Source organism: Artemia sp. Qi Xiang Cuo, chromosome 5 (assembly GCF_049724085.1).
Source record: "Artemia sp. Qi Xiang Cuo chromosome 5, ASM4972408v1, whole genome shotgun sequence".
In the NCBI taxonomy this organism is placed as follows: Eukaryota; Metazoa; Arthropoda; class Branchiopoda; order Anostraca; family Artemiidae; genus Artemia; species Artemia sp. Qi Xiang Cuo.
In genome coordinates this window covers 31277880-31294877 of record NC_142798.1, presented here as the reverse complement: position 1 = coordinate 31294877, position 16998 = coordinate 31277880, and the positions used below count along the sequence as shown (strand labels likewise).

The 16998-nt window shown below is 35.5% G+C and overlaps 1 protein-coding gene across 1 annotated transcript in view; it reads right to left on the bottom strand.

Annotated features, from left to right (window-relative positions):
• LOC148952035 (chitin deacetylase 8-like) overlaps positions 1 to 16998 on the bottom strand; it is a 199642-nt gene that overhangs the window by 166803 nt on the left and 15841 nt on the right. Inside the window, exon 2 of the mRNA XM_089089492.1 lies at positions 7899 to 8177. Coding sequence (XP_088945618.1) covers positions 7899 to 8177 — 279 coding nt within the window. The remainder of the gene's footprint in view (positions 1 to 7898; positions 8178 to 16998) is intronic.

Genomic DNA, 16998 nt, shown 5'->3' with positions numbered 1-16998 from the left:
AATGGTATATGTATAAAGGTTATATGGATTTTTTATGTCTGTACTTGTATGGATGGAGATGCCTCATTAGATTGGCTATGTGTCTGCTTGGAATGATGGCCCGTTTGTATGGTGGGAGTACTGTCCGCTTCCTTAGATTGACACAATAAGGGGTTACTGTCCTCTCTCTTTAATTGACCCAATAAGGGGGTACTGCCCACTCTCTTGAATTGATATAATACTACTATTGTGGTAGTGGTAGTAGGAAGAGAATAGTATCAGTAGTAGAGTTGAATTAGTAGTAGCAGTAACAGCAGTAACAGCAGTATTAAAAGCATTAATAGCTATTAGTGGTTTACTTAAAATGGGGTCAGGAGGCCCGGGCCCTTCCCCCAAAATTCACAAATAATTGTTTTAAGATTCTTGCTCTCAGAAGTCCATTTTAATCTTTTGTTGCATTAATTTAAAAAACTTTTTCTACAACATAAGTTTTTCAAAAAAAGTAAAGAACTCAATTAAACCAAAAATGAACAAAAATAGAACTAAAATGTTTTGGAATGCCCCGAAACAGATCACTGTTAACACCTACCATAAATACAACACATTGAATTTCATAACCACCAAATGCATATAAACAGACCAGAAAAACCATAGGAGTGTGAAAAACAGCCATGATTCGAAGAGAAAAATGAATTTAATTCAAAATCATTGCACTATGAGCACCATGAACTTCATAGAAGGCTGATTTTAATTACAACATAAAATATCGACAGATTATTAGACAATATGTGCATGGTGTGTTTTTTTAATTGTATATGTATAAAGGTTATATGGATTTATAATTTCTATAGTTGTATGGATGGAAATACCCCATCAGATTGACTATGTGTCTGCTTGGAAGAATGGCCCGTTTGTATGGTGGGAGTACAGTCCGCTTCCTTAGATTGACACAATAAGGGGTTACTGTCCTCTCTCTTTAATTGACCCAATAAAGGGGTACTGCCCGCTCTCTTTAATTGATATAATACTACTATTGTAGTCGTGGTCGTATTAGGAGAATAGTATTAGTAGTAGAGTTCAATTAGTAGTAGCAGTAACAGCAGTAACAGCAGTATTAATAGCATTAATATCTTTTAGTGGTTTACTTAGAATGAGGGTCAGAGGGCCCGGGCCCTCCCCTCAAAATTCCCCAATAATTATTTTAAGAGTCTTTATCTCAGCAGTCCATTTCGATCTTTTGTTGTATTAATTTAAAAAACTTTTTCCACAAAATAAGTTTTTCAAAAAAAGTAAAGAAACCCAATTAAACCAAAAATAAACAAAAAAAAGAATCAAATAATCTACAAACCATACAACTACCACAAACCAGTAGGCTATGAATAAATAAAAAAAACCCAAAACGTACTGAAAATAAAATAAATAACAGATTCAAACTCAAAACGAGCAGAAATTAATATGAGTAGGGTTCAAAACCCTTATGCTTTCTAAAAGCCAGAATAAAATTCGTACTTTACTGAAAAACTTCAAATGACTTTACTGAAAAAAATGTGCATTGTCAGTTTAATATAGAAAATGCTGATATTTATTCCTTAAAATCTTAATTAATTTTGATTTCTTAAAGTTATAAAAGAGAAAATATTTAAAAAGATTTTTTTTCCTTCAACGTTTTCTATAAAAACCTTAACTGCCCCCAGGACATAACTTACACTCCTTGCCCTGAGGGCTGTGGGGTGTTGTCAACCTCAAAGACCTAATTTCCAGAACTTTTAACGATGTTAAACAACATGGGTATCTCAAAACACTGTTTGGATATTTGTAATGGAAGATGATGGGTCTGGGGGAGGGGGGAGAGGTTTCTTTCATATAACTTTGACACTTAACTTCCAATCAATTTCAATTTAACTTTTACTCCACTTAATTTAACTTTAATTTCACCAATTTAATTTCACTTTGACTTCCAATTTAAAATCAGATGAGACTCATCTGAATTTAATACGATCATCTATTCCATAAGAACCCTATATGCCCCAAGGGCATATCTTATAGCCCTTTCCCCAGTGCTATCGGGGGTTGTGCCAACCCTAGGAGCATTCTTATTTATGCTTTGCAATATTTTAAACAAAATTGTCATCGCACAATTTCGATCAGATGCATTTGGTGAAAAGAGGGTTAGTTGGGTAGGGGCGGTGTAACTTGACCTCCATAAATATTGACCCTTGAAAAAGAACTAGAACTTCCAATTTCAACCAAATGAGCCAGTTCTAAGGCTTATACAACCGTCCCTTTCGTAAGAACCTCACCCTCAGGCTCTGATGGTTTGCATCAGCCTCAAAGGTCTTGTTATATGATATTTGGACTAATTTTAATAAAAGGACTGTCTTAAAATATCTATTGGATAAAACTCAGGAAAACACGACGCGGTTGTGTGTGTGGAGGAGGGGGCAGCTGCGCTCTGATCATTTTGACTCTTAAAAAGGGCATACAAACTTATGATTACCAATCCAATGAGCCACCTCCAAAGTATACATGACCACCCTTTGTATAAGAGCCTTATATGCCCGAAGGGCATAACTTACAACCCTTTCCCTGATAGCTGTAGGGGAGGGGGTGTGTCGTCCTCACAGACATAATTTCCAATTTCTTCAACTACGATGAATAAAATTGTTATCTCCAAATTCTGATTGGAGGAGTTAAGACAAATGATTAGGGTGGAGGGGGGGGGGCTGTATGCTATCAAATCACTTTGACTCTTAAAAAGAGCACTATAACTTTGAATTTCAGATCAAATAAGACCCATCTGATGTTTATACGACCGCCCAATCCATATAAATCGTACAGACCCTCGTAAAAAAGCTTAGAATCCTATTCCCAGGCTCCTGGGGGTTTTTCCATCCCTAGAGACATTATTGTATGTTCTTTGGACTATTTTGAAAAAAATTACTATCTCATCATTTCAATCAGATGCGTTTGGTGAAAGGTCAGTTTATAGGGAAGGGGCGGGGCTGCTACGACAATTTTTTTTTGGGGGGGGGGGGGTAGCTGCCCTACGATCATTTTGACTCTTAAAAAGAGCACTAGAGCGTCTGATTACCAATCTAATGAGGCCAATCCGAAGTCTATATGACCACGCTTTCTATGAAAACTTATATGCCCACAGAGCATAACTTATAATCCTTGCCCTGGGGGCTAGGGGGATTTTCTCAATTTTATCAATCATATCTGACAAAGGACATTGATAAAGAATTTATTCACTCTGACACTAACAAAGGTATTTGTCAAAGGACATTGATAAAGAATTTATTTATTCTGATGCTTAGATTTTCTCAATTTTATTCACTCTGATACTTAGATTTTGCCAATGTTATCCCATGCATCCGACAACAGATGTTGATAGCAAATTTAATCACTCTGACACTATCAAACGTATCTGTCAAATGATATTGATAAAGAATTTATTTATGCTTAGATTTTCTCAATTTTATTCACTCTGATACTTAGATTTTGTCAATGTTATCCCATGTATCTGACAATAGATGTTGATAAGGAATTTAATCACTCTGACACTATCAAACGTATCTGTCAAATGTTATTGATAAAGCATTTATTTATTCTGATACATAGATTTTCTCAATTTTATTCACTCTGATACTTAGATTTTGTCAGTGTTATCCCATGTATCCGACAAAAGGATTTTGATAAAGAATTTATCCAACCTAATACATAGATTTTGACAATATTATCCGATGTATCCGAGAAACGATGCTGATAAAGAATTCATTCACTCTGATACTTAAATTTTGTCAATATTATCCTACGTATCCGACAAAGTATGTTGATAAAGAATTTATTCACTGATAATTAGATTTTGTAAATTTTATCCCATTTGTATGACAATAGGTGTATGCAAATTCCTTTTCTTACATCTCCGATGTTTTAGTGGATATTCTAAACGTTTGAAGTTCTAGCATATCCTAAAAATAGTGAACACATAGCAATGTAATGCATAGTATATTTTTAATGAAATAATGTCATGTAGAATATTAATACAAGAAATATATTATGATACATTATTAATATCAATGAGCAACTTTGGATATTTCAAATCTGTTCCATAATATAGTTCACCATGTTCTCTCTTGAAAATGTAGCTATTGTCTTCTCTTAGCTCGTAATCAGTAGAATAATCATTGTTTCATTTTGGTCATACACAATATTTACTGGTGTGTCATCGTCAGATTCAATATGTGTTTCGTCTTTGGTATTATTCTGTTCATTGCCTATAAAATCAATAGTAGTAATAATGTTTGCTGACACTTTGTTTTCATCGATTCATCTCTATATTCCTTAGTGATATTTTCTTCCATTGCCCTTTTTATTTTTCTGGCAATTTCACTGTCTATTACCCCATTATTTTTACACAGGTAACAGTTCCGGTACGTAGACAAGATATGGTTTATGATATTGGCAGAAGAGTAGGCCTTTTTTTTCCTCTTTGCTTTCATTTGAATGCTAACAACCGAAAGATGACAATGGGTTCTATCAATAGGTAGCATGTTACCAATAGCACTAGCAAGAAGATATCCCTCTTCATTAACTGTTATTTTTATTTTGGCATTCTCTTTGAGTACTAACTTCTCTGGAAATGATACGTTCGTATATCCACCAGTTGTATAATTGAATTTTTTTTGGTACTCCAAAGAAATTTATTTTCTTAGTGTCATGACAACGCATGCATACGTTTCCGATAGTGCTACCACTTGTACTTGTTTCATAGTTCAAAAGCTTGTCCTTGGCAGCATTCAATGCTACAATAACACTAACATGTGAACAAACTTCTCCTGGTGTGTCCCCTATATCTTCAATATGCGTTTCGTCTGTAGTATTATTAGGTTAAATAACTATATGATCAATAGTAGCGATAACGTTTGCTGACACTTTGTTTTTCATCGATTCATCCTTATATTCCTTAGTGATATTTTCTGTCATTGCCCTTTTTATTTTCTAGCAATTTCACTGTCTATTAATGCATTATTTTTACAAAGGTAATAGTTCAGGCACGTAGATAAGATATGGTTTATTATATTAGTAGAAGAGTAGGCCTTTCTTTTCTTCTTTGCTTTCATTTGAGTGCTAATACCCGAAAGCTGACGATAGGGTTTAACGCTTGGTAACATGTTACCACAAGCAATAGCAAGAAGATGCCCATCTTCATCAACTATTATTTTTACGTTGGCATTCTTTTTGAGTGCGATCTTATCTGGAGATCTCAATCTCGCATATCCACCAGCACAAGAGTTGAATTTTTTTGGTGCTCCAAATTAATTTAATTCCTTACTGTTATGACAATGTATGTATATATTTCCAATAGTGCTACCACTTGTGCTTGTTTTTTAGCTCAAAGACTTCTCCATGTCAGCATTCAATACTACAATAACATTAACATGCTAACACACTTTTTTAAGATGCTCCATCTTCACTTTTTTTAAAATATGAATTCCACTGCGTAAAAAATACTGATTTAATATATGCAATAAAGTAGGTAGTGTCGATAACCGGCCATAGAGTACCAGTGGGAAACCCGCATCGTGTTTATGAGCTAGCATGTAGTACGATTGGTAGAGCCGTCAGCAAATTTCATTTCATTTTAAGATATGTAAAAAAAAGTTGAATAATTTCGAAGTTTAGAAATAATCAGTCCCAAAAAAAAAGTGTTACTATAAACATTATTTTTCTAATAGTAAAGGTCATGACTAACATATCTATATCACTCTCATTTTTAGTTTGGAAAATATTAAATGTGATTTTCTAACGCTTTAAGTATGTTTCATGTCATTCGAAGATATGTAAAAAAAAAGTTGAAAAAAATAACAAAATTTTTTGTTTAAAAAAATAATAAAAAAGTGCAAAAAGAAACTTAAAAAAAACATTAAAAAAAGGAAGGGATGGGCCCATAAAGTTGGAGGAAGGGGGGGGGGCTTGAGGTTTGGGGTAGGGGACCCTGGAAGGTTGAGGTCCTTGACGGCTAGTGTCACTGATGGTTGCGATCCTTGATGCTTCAAACCTATAATCACCTCACTACTTGATTTCTAAGGATTTCTAAGGATTTTTCTGAATTTCCTCATTAAAATTCTTTTCTGGCCATCTACATCTCTATTAGTATCAACTTTTTAGTATACAAGAATGTTAGAACATATTTTATAATGACAACACTGCTCGATTGGTATTTGTGCATTATACCGAACAAAATTGGGAATTAAGGCTAGGTCAACTCACAAGGTCATCTTGACATCAATGGTTCTATTACTTTCAACTTTTTAGCATACTCCATTGCTAAAATAATATTTTATATCGTCCACATTCCATATTGTGTACATGTCTATTATAGCGACCACAGAGTTTCACCCCAAATCATCCTCCAAAATGTCGATTAATTTGTTTCACCCAAAAAATTCCTTAAATGTTGATTAATTCGTTTCGCCCAAATAATCCCCTAAACGTAATTTCTGAATGTTCCTTTGTTTTGGCATCCCTGCGCTGTCACATTTAAAATTCCCAGGAAACCATTTCCTGCGTTAAAATATATTCAATCTGTCTTGATCTCGTTTGAATTTCTGAAAATATATCTAAGGTGTTCCTAGTTACACTATTAAGATTTCGAAAGAATATCCAAATTTATTCCTTAGACCTAAAGACCAGAGAAGCCATATTTAAAAATGGAATTGTCTAACTTGATTTTCAACAAAGCCTATTACATAAAACCAGGCTAGAATTTCTTCTGTCTGTATTCAACAAACATCAAAGAAGTTGACCAACAAACAGAACTATGAAACAAAATCTTATAACCATCAAACTAAACAGAACTATGAAAAAACATCAAACAAGTTGACTCACAAACAGAACTATGAAAAAACATCATATAACCATCAAACAGAACAGAACTATGAAAAAAAACATCAAACAAGTTGACTAACAAACAGAACAGAAGCAATTTCAAACCATATTACCATCAACAAACAGAACCATGAAACAACACTCATAACCATAGACGCTCCTATCTGAATGTGACGTCACTCCCCCCTGGAGTCAATAATGGCTTCCTACTAATGTATATACATACTAAATTCATACGATAGCCTGGAATAAACCGTAATCCGAGATAGTAATCTCGAATGATCTACTAATAGCTACTAGCCGGTAATAATTATCATTATAACTTTAATACAATTATGATGGTTACTAGTAGTATTATTATAGAAAAGTATCTGAGATTGCTAATATTGTTCGAACTGTATAATCTTAAGGGTATATACTACTGGTGAAAAACCACCACTAATAGTATTATTATGTCATGTGGAAAGAAGCAATCACTGTAAAAAGATAATTAACTGCGAGTTCACCGTAGACGATTTCTGGCTCTTCATTCTCGGTGCGTACAAATTGCTCTTCCCACATGCTCTTTCATTGGCGGGTTACTAATGTTAGTATGTGTCAGCGGTCCAATTATCCTGGAGCACGTATTTTGGCAGAAACTTTCTCAAAATGCCTTTGAAACCAACACGAGACTTCGAAACCTACTTGTAATTCCTAAAAACATCAAATAATAACATTGCACTTCTATTTACCGATTTTCATTTATGTATTGAAATATATTAATTTAAAATTAGTTTCTTTAAAATTTCCAACGTTGAAGCCAAGTTTCGCGTTCAAGAGAAATCTGACTTGTCTACCCGTGAAAAGATCTAATGTCGCTTATGTTTTTTACGTTCTCCGCAGCACTCGCACCTCGGTCCAGGTTTTTATAATGGGTGAGATGGGAACGATCATACAGTCTATTATTTATATACTGTGGAAGCAATAAACAACATTAAAAATTCATAAAACATGCTGGAATGGGATTTTTAATAGAATGGAAAACTTACCTGATGGAGTGATCACCAACTTCATTTCCTCGTTTGTAAAGATCATTTAGATATATGTAGTCGTTGAAATCATGTATAACATTAAATGACATGGTTATTGGACAATTATTAGGGTTAACTCTGTCCCCTAGAATGAAGGTATAGTTGCCATAGTTGAAAGGAGTCACAGCTTCGTCGAATGTTAAGAAAACTATTTGAGGCATATCGTAAGAAAAATCAAAGTTTGAAGGGGGTGAAATTGAGGAGCAGCGACAACCTGGTTCTATACAGTTGTCATTTCTGAAAAAAGAAATAGGTCATAACATTTGAATGAGTTCCTGCATAAAAACCATATCTGAGTATCAATGATAATAATCGAAGATTTAACTGCAAGCATATAGCTAAAATATTGATAGTGCAAATTGGTTTCTGTTTCATTGTGGTACCATCTTGCGTCCCTATTAGATTATCATAAAACAAAAATCTAGAAAGAAGTGTTTCGAAGAAGGTTGAAAAGCCACATTAAAATCTAATGAAAGGCTTAAGAAAGAAATCTTGAAAACAGAAAATTCATGACCAGTAAGAAAAATTACAAATAAAGAGAAAAAAATAATTTTACAACTAACAGAGATATAGGTAGTTTAGATATTGTTTCAATTTGTAATAGTATTTAGAAAGTGAACCTATTATCAAATATTCTAATTCGGTGATGTAAGATTACCATGTAAGATCATTAAATTTAGTCCAATTTCACTTGTTACATTTTCAAACAACGAATTTTCAAAATACCTTTGTTTTCATATATTTCTATTAGGCCCTGTCTCCATCCCCTGCAAGCTACAACCGTTCCAAAGACGAAACTGGCCAGTTTTCAGGTTTCCTTTCAAGAAAAAATAGTTTCATTTTCATTCCTGCATAGGTACCAAACTGACCAAAAAAACTTATGAATTATCACATTCAAGCTAATTGGAGAGACATATTTAAAGGCCCCGGTCTTATGCATCCCACATCCTCGGTCTTTAGGCGTGACATAACCAACACTTTTTAAAGCAATGTAACTGGGAGGAACAAAACTATTGTGAGTCCTAGCTGATCAGAAAAACGAGCTTTGTAGCTTATAAATATAAGGTTCAAACTTTTGTTCACACTAATATCAGCTCTTTGGTACCCGGGTTGGTACTCTTGGGGATGTAAAATGGGGGCAGTAGTTTACCAATTTGCTCATCAGATCCGAAAGGCAACTATAATCGGAATAGCAGCTTCCGAATTCCAGTACCATAAGAAAACCAAAATATCAAATACCTGTTAACATAAGATAAGATTTATTCTTCATTAGATACACATACAATATTACATGTTATTATTCCCCCAAAGGCTCATTGGTCTGTACGAAGGGGGAAGACAAATGAGTTGCTTACCCAGAGATGAAAATCAAAAGAAAATTTAAAATGATCACTTACTCAAATACGAAGGAGAAGAAAAGAAAATATAGATAAAATGAAAACTATAAAAAAAAAATAGAATAAATAAACTAAATTAATTAATTAGATTAAATAGACTAACAAAAAATAATAATAAAATAAAAACATAAATAAAATAACTTCTACGAAGCCAAAGAATTTTTAACAATTTTTTTTAAACGAACCGAATGAGTGGCACGCTCGAGCTGATTCAGGCAACTTATCAAACAGTTCGTGGTAGCGAACTGTAAGTAAGGAGCGACCTGGCTCAATGGTAACCGAAACTCTAAAAAACGGATACCAATATTTTGATACCAATAGATACATCAAAAGAATCGGATTTTAATTCTGATTTCAAATATACAAGTTTCATCAAGTTTAATCTTACCTATCAAAAGTTACGCGCCTGAGAAAATTTGGCGGATTTTCGAAAATAGGGGGAAAGACCCTCTAAAAGTTATAGAACCTTAACGAAAATCATACCATCATATTCAGCGTATCACAGAACCCTACTGTAGAGTTTTTCAAGCTCCTATCTACAAAAATGTGGAATTTTGCATTTTTTGCCAGATGAAAGATCACGGGTGCGTGTTTATTTGTTGTTATTTTTTTGTTGTTTTTTTTTTCCCAGGGGTGATCGTATCGACCCAGTGGTCCTAGAATATCGTGGAAGGGCTTATTGGAATGGGAATTAAAAGTTATAGTGCCCTTTTTAAGTGACCAAAAAAATGGAGGGCAACTAGGCCCCCTCCCATGCTCATTTTTTCCCCAAAGTTACCTGATCAAAATTTTGAGACAGCCATTTTGTTCAGCATGTTTGAAAATATTATAAGTATGTCTTTTAGGATGACTTAATCCCCGAAGTTCCCGGGGGGAGGGCTGAAAGTTATGAACTTTACCCAATGTTAACATATAGTATTGTTTATTGGAAAGTACACAGTACAGACGTTTTCAGGGGAGATTTTTCCTGGTAGTGGGGGGGGGGAGGTCGGGGGTTATGTGGGAGGATCTTTCCATGAAGGAATTTTCATGGGGGAAGGGACATTGCTATGAAGGGGACGCCGGACTTACCAGCATTATTTAAAAAAAGATCAGAAATTAAATATAAAAAAACAAGTTTTTCAACTGCAACAGCAGCAACATCAAAACTTTAAACGAACAGAAAATATTAAATATATGATTGGATTCAACCCCTAGTCAATACCTCACTCTTTAAGCCAGAGATTTTTAGTACTTTCATAAGAGCTATTTATTCTAATTAACGGCCTTTGTGGTTAAGCGGTCATTTTTAAAGAATTGGAACAAAATTCGAAGTTTCGCTTAAAGAGCAAGGTATTGAAAAGGGGCGAACCCCCTAATATACGTATTAAAAATATATGAATATAGAAGTTCGTTGCGTAAGTTAATTCGTAAGTTACGTATATTTATTACTAACAAAAACGTTCTTAAATAAAATTGAAACAAGTTTCGAGAAAGCAATTTCACCAAATAAAATTAAATTAATCTACAAATTTTATTTTAATTATTCATATACTGTGAACCAAGATTAAAACCTGCATTAATACAAAAATGTTCAAAAATTAAATAGAAAAAAACAAGTTTTCTAAACTTGAAGTTAGAAGCGACATTAAAGCTTAAAACGAAAAGAACTTATTCCAGATATGATATGGGCTGTCCCTTCCTTAGCGCTGCGCTCTTTACGCTAGAGTTTGACTCTTTCCCACGACTCTATTTTTTTTTAAAAAATAAAAAACTTTAGCGTAAAGAGCGAGGTGTTGAGGAGGGGACAGCCCCTTTCATATACGGAATAATTTCTGTTCGTTTTAAGTTTTAATGTCGCTCCTTACTTTCAGTTAAAAAAACTTCTTTTTTTTATTTAATTCCAAATGAAAGAATGTATAGTGACTCAAGATCAAGTAATGGTATAAGTAATGAACAATTAGTTTACGGAATAAGGTTTCTAGCTTTATTGCAAACCTTAGAAATTGGTTTTAACAGTGAAGGAAAAGTTGACATCCACACAATCGGACAGTAAGAAACGTAAGATTGGATGAAGCAGTGAAAAAGGATTTTCAAAATTGATCCAGGAAAAGTATGTCTAAGTTTTCTTAAAATACCGAGACTCCTGCATATCTTCATTTTAATAAAATCATTGTGACGTTTGAAAGATAGGTTTTTATCAACAAGAATGCCCAAAAAACGAATATATTGGTCTTTAGATCTATGAATTAGTCCATTTGGCTGGTGAATTTCTGATAACTGGGGATAAACCTGAGAAACACGCGAAAAAATAAAAAAAATTGAACTTACAAAAATTGAGGGTAACATAATTAGTATCAAGCCACAAAATCACCCTCTCAAACAAATTTTTCCCCTTCTTCCCAATTGGTGCCAATAAGGCAATAGTTGGGACTTCTGTGAAATTTGTCTTACATTTCTATTTGGTTAGAGCAACCACGGATATGTAGAACTTGTACATCAATGCAAAAAGTATCCCGTCAATACAAATCAAATATACTATCGTGTTTTCTACGTTACTTGACGGATTTTATGCTCTGAAATTAGCAATCAATACGCCCAATATTGGATAGCTTCAAGTGATTGGCTACCGGTATTTGCAAGCTATTGCCCTGACTTTCGATTCATAGAGCCCTGGCCTGGGTACCGAAACACCTACTTTAGTTTTACCGTCAGACTTTTGAGAAAATATTGTTAGTAATTTTTCAGATGAATCAATATTTAGGAGGTTGAATGTGCCTAAACTCTTTTCCCTTCTTTTAAATATTATACTTCCACTTAGTAGCATCCTTTCAATCTATTCCAAGACACCCATAGCAATATTCCCACGATACCCTGGATTTCCCATGACAGCCCTAGATTCTGGAAGACACACGCCTGGATTTCCGTGACAGCCTTGTTTTAAATGGCCAGCAGGTGTTACGTCAATAATTACATTTGCGAAGACAAGCCCCTGGATTCTCACGACAGCCCTGTTTCAAAGGGACCCGCAATACAAACAGACACAAGAGGCAGGTGTTAGTTAAGTCATAGCGGTAACTAAGAGCCGCAGGGGTTAGTTAAGCAATGTTTACATTCGGTTGCTATGTAATTGGGGTTGAAAGTCTAACGTGACTCAACAGATGCTATATCATAGGGAATTTTAACTTATGTAATTGGAGTTGAGGGTAATGCTTGACTTAGTAGATGTATCGGGAATAACTTAATGACGGAAAACACGCGGGTATTACGTACTGACAACTCATACGTAGGGGGTTACTTAATGGAAGTGCTAACGTGACAATTACGTAATGACGGTACACACGTGGGCCTTACCTAATGACAGCTGACAAGTGAGTGTTTAGTAGTGGCAGCGCACACTCAGTTGTACATAGTACTTTTAGTGATTTCATTTTCTTTCAAGACGCTGTTTTTTTTTCGAGACATTCATGGTGTTTTTTTCTTTCAATGCCTTTTTTTCTTTCACGGCGTTTATTTTTCTTTAGTTCTTACATAATGGGAAATGTTTATGGATGACACATTCTAACGTGATTTGTTTTTGCAAAGCTCGTGGGGGACCCCGCTTATGTCTGAGAACGGTAGACGCGTGAATGTTACGTAAGGACAGCGCCAAGCAGAAGAATTTTATTAAGACATTTTTTCCAAGAGGTATTTTAAAGACAATTCAAGATATTTCAAGACGTTTGAAGATGGTTCAGGACATCTCAGACGTTTTCTAAGACATTTTTCTTCAATGAGTTTTTTCAGTATGTTTTGCTACATTTCTTCAATTCTTATGCAATGGAGAATATTTACGAATAACGGATTCTAACGTGACCTGTATCCTTACAACCCTAGGGGATCCCCACTTTTAACTGAGGAAGACGCAAACGTGGGTTGTTACTTAATACTTTTTGAGATTTTATATTCGTTCAATGTGTTTTTCTCAGAGGGCCATTAAATTCTAATGGTTTTTGTCCTCATTAGTACTCGAAAGGTCATTCCCATCCAATGGAGTTGTGCCCTTACCGAGTGTGAGTGTGTGTGTGTGTGTGTGTGTGTGTGTGTGTGTGTGTGTGTGTGTGTGTGTGTGTGTGTGTGTGTGTGTGTGTGTGTGTGTGTGTGTGTGTGTGTGTGTGTGTGTGTGTGTGTGTGTGTGTGTGTGTGTGTGTGTGTGTGTGTGTGTGTGTGTGTGTGTGTGTGTGTGTGTGTGTGTGTGTGTGTGTGTGTGTGTGTGTGTGTGTGTGTGTGTGTGTGTGTGTGTGTGTGTGTGTGTGTGTGTGTGTGTGTGTGTGTGTGTGTGTGTGTGTGTGTGTGTGTGTGTGTGTGTGTGTGTGTGTGTGTGTGTGTGTGTGTGTGTGTGTGTGTGTGTGTGTGTGTGTGTGTGTGTGTGTGTGTGTGTGTGTGTGTGTGTGTGTGTGTGTGTGTGTGTGTGTGTGTGTGTGTGTGTGTGTGTGTGTGTGTGTGTGTGTGTGTGTGTGTGTGTGTGTGTGTGTGTGTGTGTGTGTGTGTGTGTGTGTGTGTGTGTGTGTGTGTGTGTGTGTGTGTGTGTGTGTGTGTGTGTGTGTGTGTGTGTGTGTGTGTGTGTGTGTGTGTGTGTGTGTGTGTGTGTGTGTGTGTGTGTGTGTGTGTGTGTGTGTGTGTGTGTGTGTGTGTGTGTGTGTGTGTGTGTGTGTGTGTGTGTGTGTGTGTGTGTGTGTGTGTGTGTGTGTGTGTGTGTGTGTGTGTGTGTGTGTGTGTGTGTGTGTGTGTGTGTGTGTGTATCTATTGTATGTTTGTTGGCATTGATTGTTTATTTAATGACTGTTTGATTGTTTATATGTACCCAGGCCATAACTTACAACGCCTACCCCTGGGCCCTGGGGGGCTGTGTCGACACCGGAGTTTTTTGTGTACCCCCCTCCCCCCCGCCACAGCCCTCAGGGCAAGCGTTGTAAGTTATGCCCTTTGGGCATATAAGGTTTTGTATAGACAACGTTGACATAGAAACTTCAGAAAGGGCTCATTTGATTAGAAATTTAAATGACTAGTTCCCTTTTCAATAGTCGAAAGTGATTCTAAGGCAGCTGCCACCCCTTCCACGCCCTCCATTTCCCCAGACACATCCAATCTAAATTTTGATATAGCCATTTTGTTCAACGTAGTTGAAAGTTCTGGAAATTATATGTTTGAGTAGGACACTCCCCCCACAGTCTTCAGAGGCAAGGGTTATCAGTTATTCCCTGGGGATATAATGTGGTTCCTATGGAGGGGATGCTTGAATAAACTTCAGAGAGGGCTCATTTGATTGGAAATTGAAAGTTTTAGTTCACTTTTTAAGCGTCAACAGATATTGGAGGGTAACAAGCCCCCCCCCCCGATCCTTTTTTCCCAAATGAATCCAATAAAAATTTTAAGATAGCTATTTTGTTAAACATAGTTTAAAGATCATATTACAAAAATTCCAGTGTTGACACAACCCACCAGGGCCCGGGGGCAGGCGTTGTAAGTTATATGCCCCCAGGGCCTGGGGGCATATATGGGTCTTATGGAAGGGAATCTCGTATTAACTTCAAAGAGGGATCATTTGATTCGAAATTGAAAGTTCTAGTTCACTTTTTAAGAGTCAAAAGAGATGGAGGGCACCTAGCCCGCCTCCCCCCTCCACGCCCTGTTTTCTTCAAACCCATCCGATAAGAACTTTGATATAGATTTTTTTTTTAATAGTTCAAAGACCTCCCCCTCCCACCTCTCCTACTGTCTACGCTAAAGTTTACTTCTTTATGCCATCTACGCTGCCCCCCCCCCAAAGGCTTTAATAAGGTAAAGTTTTGTATGGGAATAAATTAAAAGTTTCAAGAAATTTTGAAGGGACGTTAAGACACATCAAAATACACTAATAAGAACTAGATAAAGAATTTTCTATCCAATTACTCCCAGAAATTCTCTCAAACTGAAAATACTTAAAATTACAGCCATACTTAAAATAAGGTTAAAATACATACTTTGCGATAAATGCTAAATTATTGTGGCAAAGAAATCCTAAAAAATGGTTTAATCAAAACGATCCTGTTCTTTCTGCATCAACAAATAAAATAGCCTAACTACTGTCTTTTCAAGCTATTTTTTAGATCCATTCATTGTTCCATGAAAAAATCACGTTTTATTTATCAGATGCATGTAATTAAGTTGTCTATAGCAAAGGTCATAAGGCTTCAATGTTTTATTATTATTAATTAGAAAAAAACCTTGCATAAAAATCAGTTTTTTAAGAAAAGTAAAGAACCATATTGAACTCAGGACCATCAGAAATTAATTCCTATTATAGTTAAAACTCAAAAAGACCAGAAATTACTGTTAAAGAATAAATGAAACCCCGAACAAACAGAAATTAAAATTAACTATCTTACAAACATAAAGATAACTGGTGCAAACATAAATAAATGAATAAATCATAGGCTTCAATATTTTTTTATTATTTTCCCCCCAGAGGTGCTTTATATGCAAGGCTTAAAAATATCATTTTGTTAAAAATAGTTGAAATAACAAAACTCAGGTGTCAAGGTTAAATAGCAAAACTCAGGTGTCGACAAAACCCCCCAGGGCCCGAGAGCAGGAAGGGATTCTCGTATAAACTTCAGAGAGGGCTCATTTGATTGGAAATTGGAAGTTCTAGTTCAGCTTTTAAGACTCAAAAGTGATCAAAGGCCAACTAACCCCCCCCCCCACGCCCTTTTTACACAAAATACATCAGATAAAAATTTTGAGGTAGCCATTGTGTTAAAAAAAAAGGTTCAAAGGTCAGATAACGAAACTCCGGGGTCGACACATGTTGTACAAACATAATACTTGTAATATAATTCGTTTTACAACTTAGTAGTCATAAGTTATACCCGGGGGGCATATATTGCTGTTTTGGAAGGAATTCTCGTATAAACTTCAGAGAGGGCTCCTTTGATTGGGAATTGGAAGTTCTAGTTCAGTTTTTAAGAGTCAAAAGTGATCGAAGGACAACTAGTGCCTCCCTCACACCTTTTCCTCCCCAAATACATCAGATAAAAATTTTGAGGTGGTCATTTTGTTAAAAAAAAATCAAGGCTCAGATAACAAAACTTCGGGGTCGACACCTGTTGTACAAACATAATATGTGTAATATAATTCGTTTCGTAACTAATTAATCATTTGAAAAAAATTAGTTATTTAAAATCAATGAATCAATACAAATGTAGAGCATTGACCTATGACAATCTGTTAAGAAAATACTGAAAAAGTATTCAATGAAAAACATTCACGCCAAACCTTATTTCGTTTGAGACGGATGGATAAACCCATCCGATAAAAATTTGAGGTGACTATTTTGTAAAAAATAGTTCAGCCATCAGATATTAAAACTCCAGGGTCGACACAACCCCCCAGGGCCCAGAGATAGGGGTTATAAGTTTTACTCTGGGGATATATATGGTTCTTATAGAAGGGATACTCGTATAAACTTTGGAGAGGGCTCATTTGATTGAAAATAGAAAGTTCTAGTTATAAGTTCTTTTAAAGAGTCAGAAGAGACCGAAGCTTAATTAGTCCCCACACACTCTTTTTCCCCAAACCCATCCGATAAAAATTTTAAGATAGCAATTTTGTTAAAAATAGTTCAAACATCAGATAATAAAAACTCCAAGGTTGACACAAAC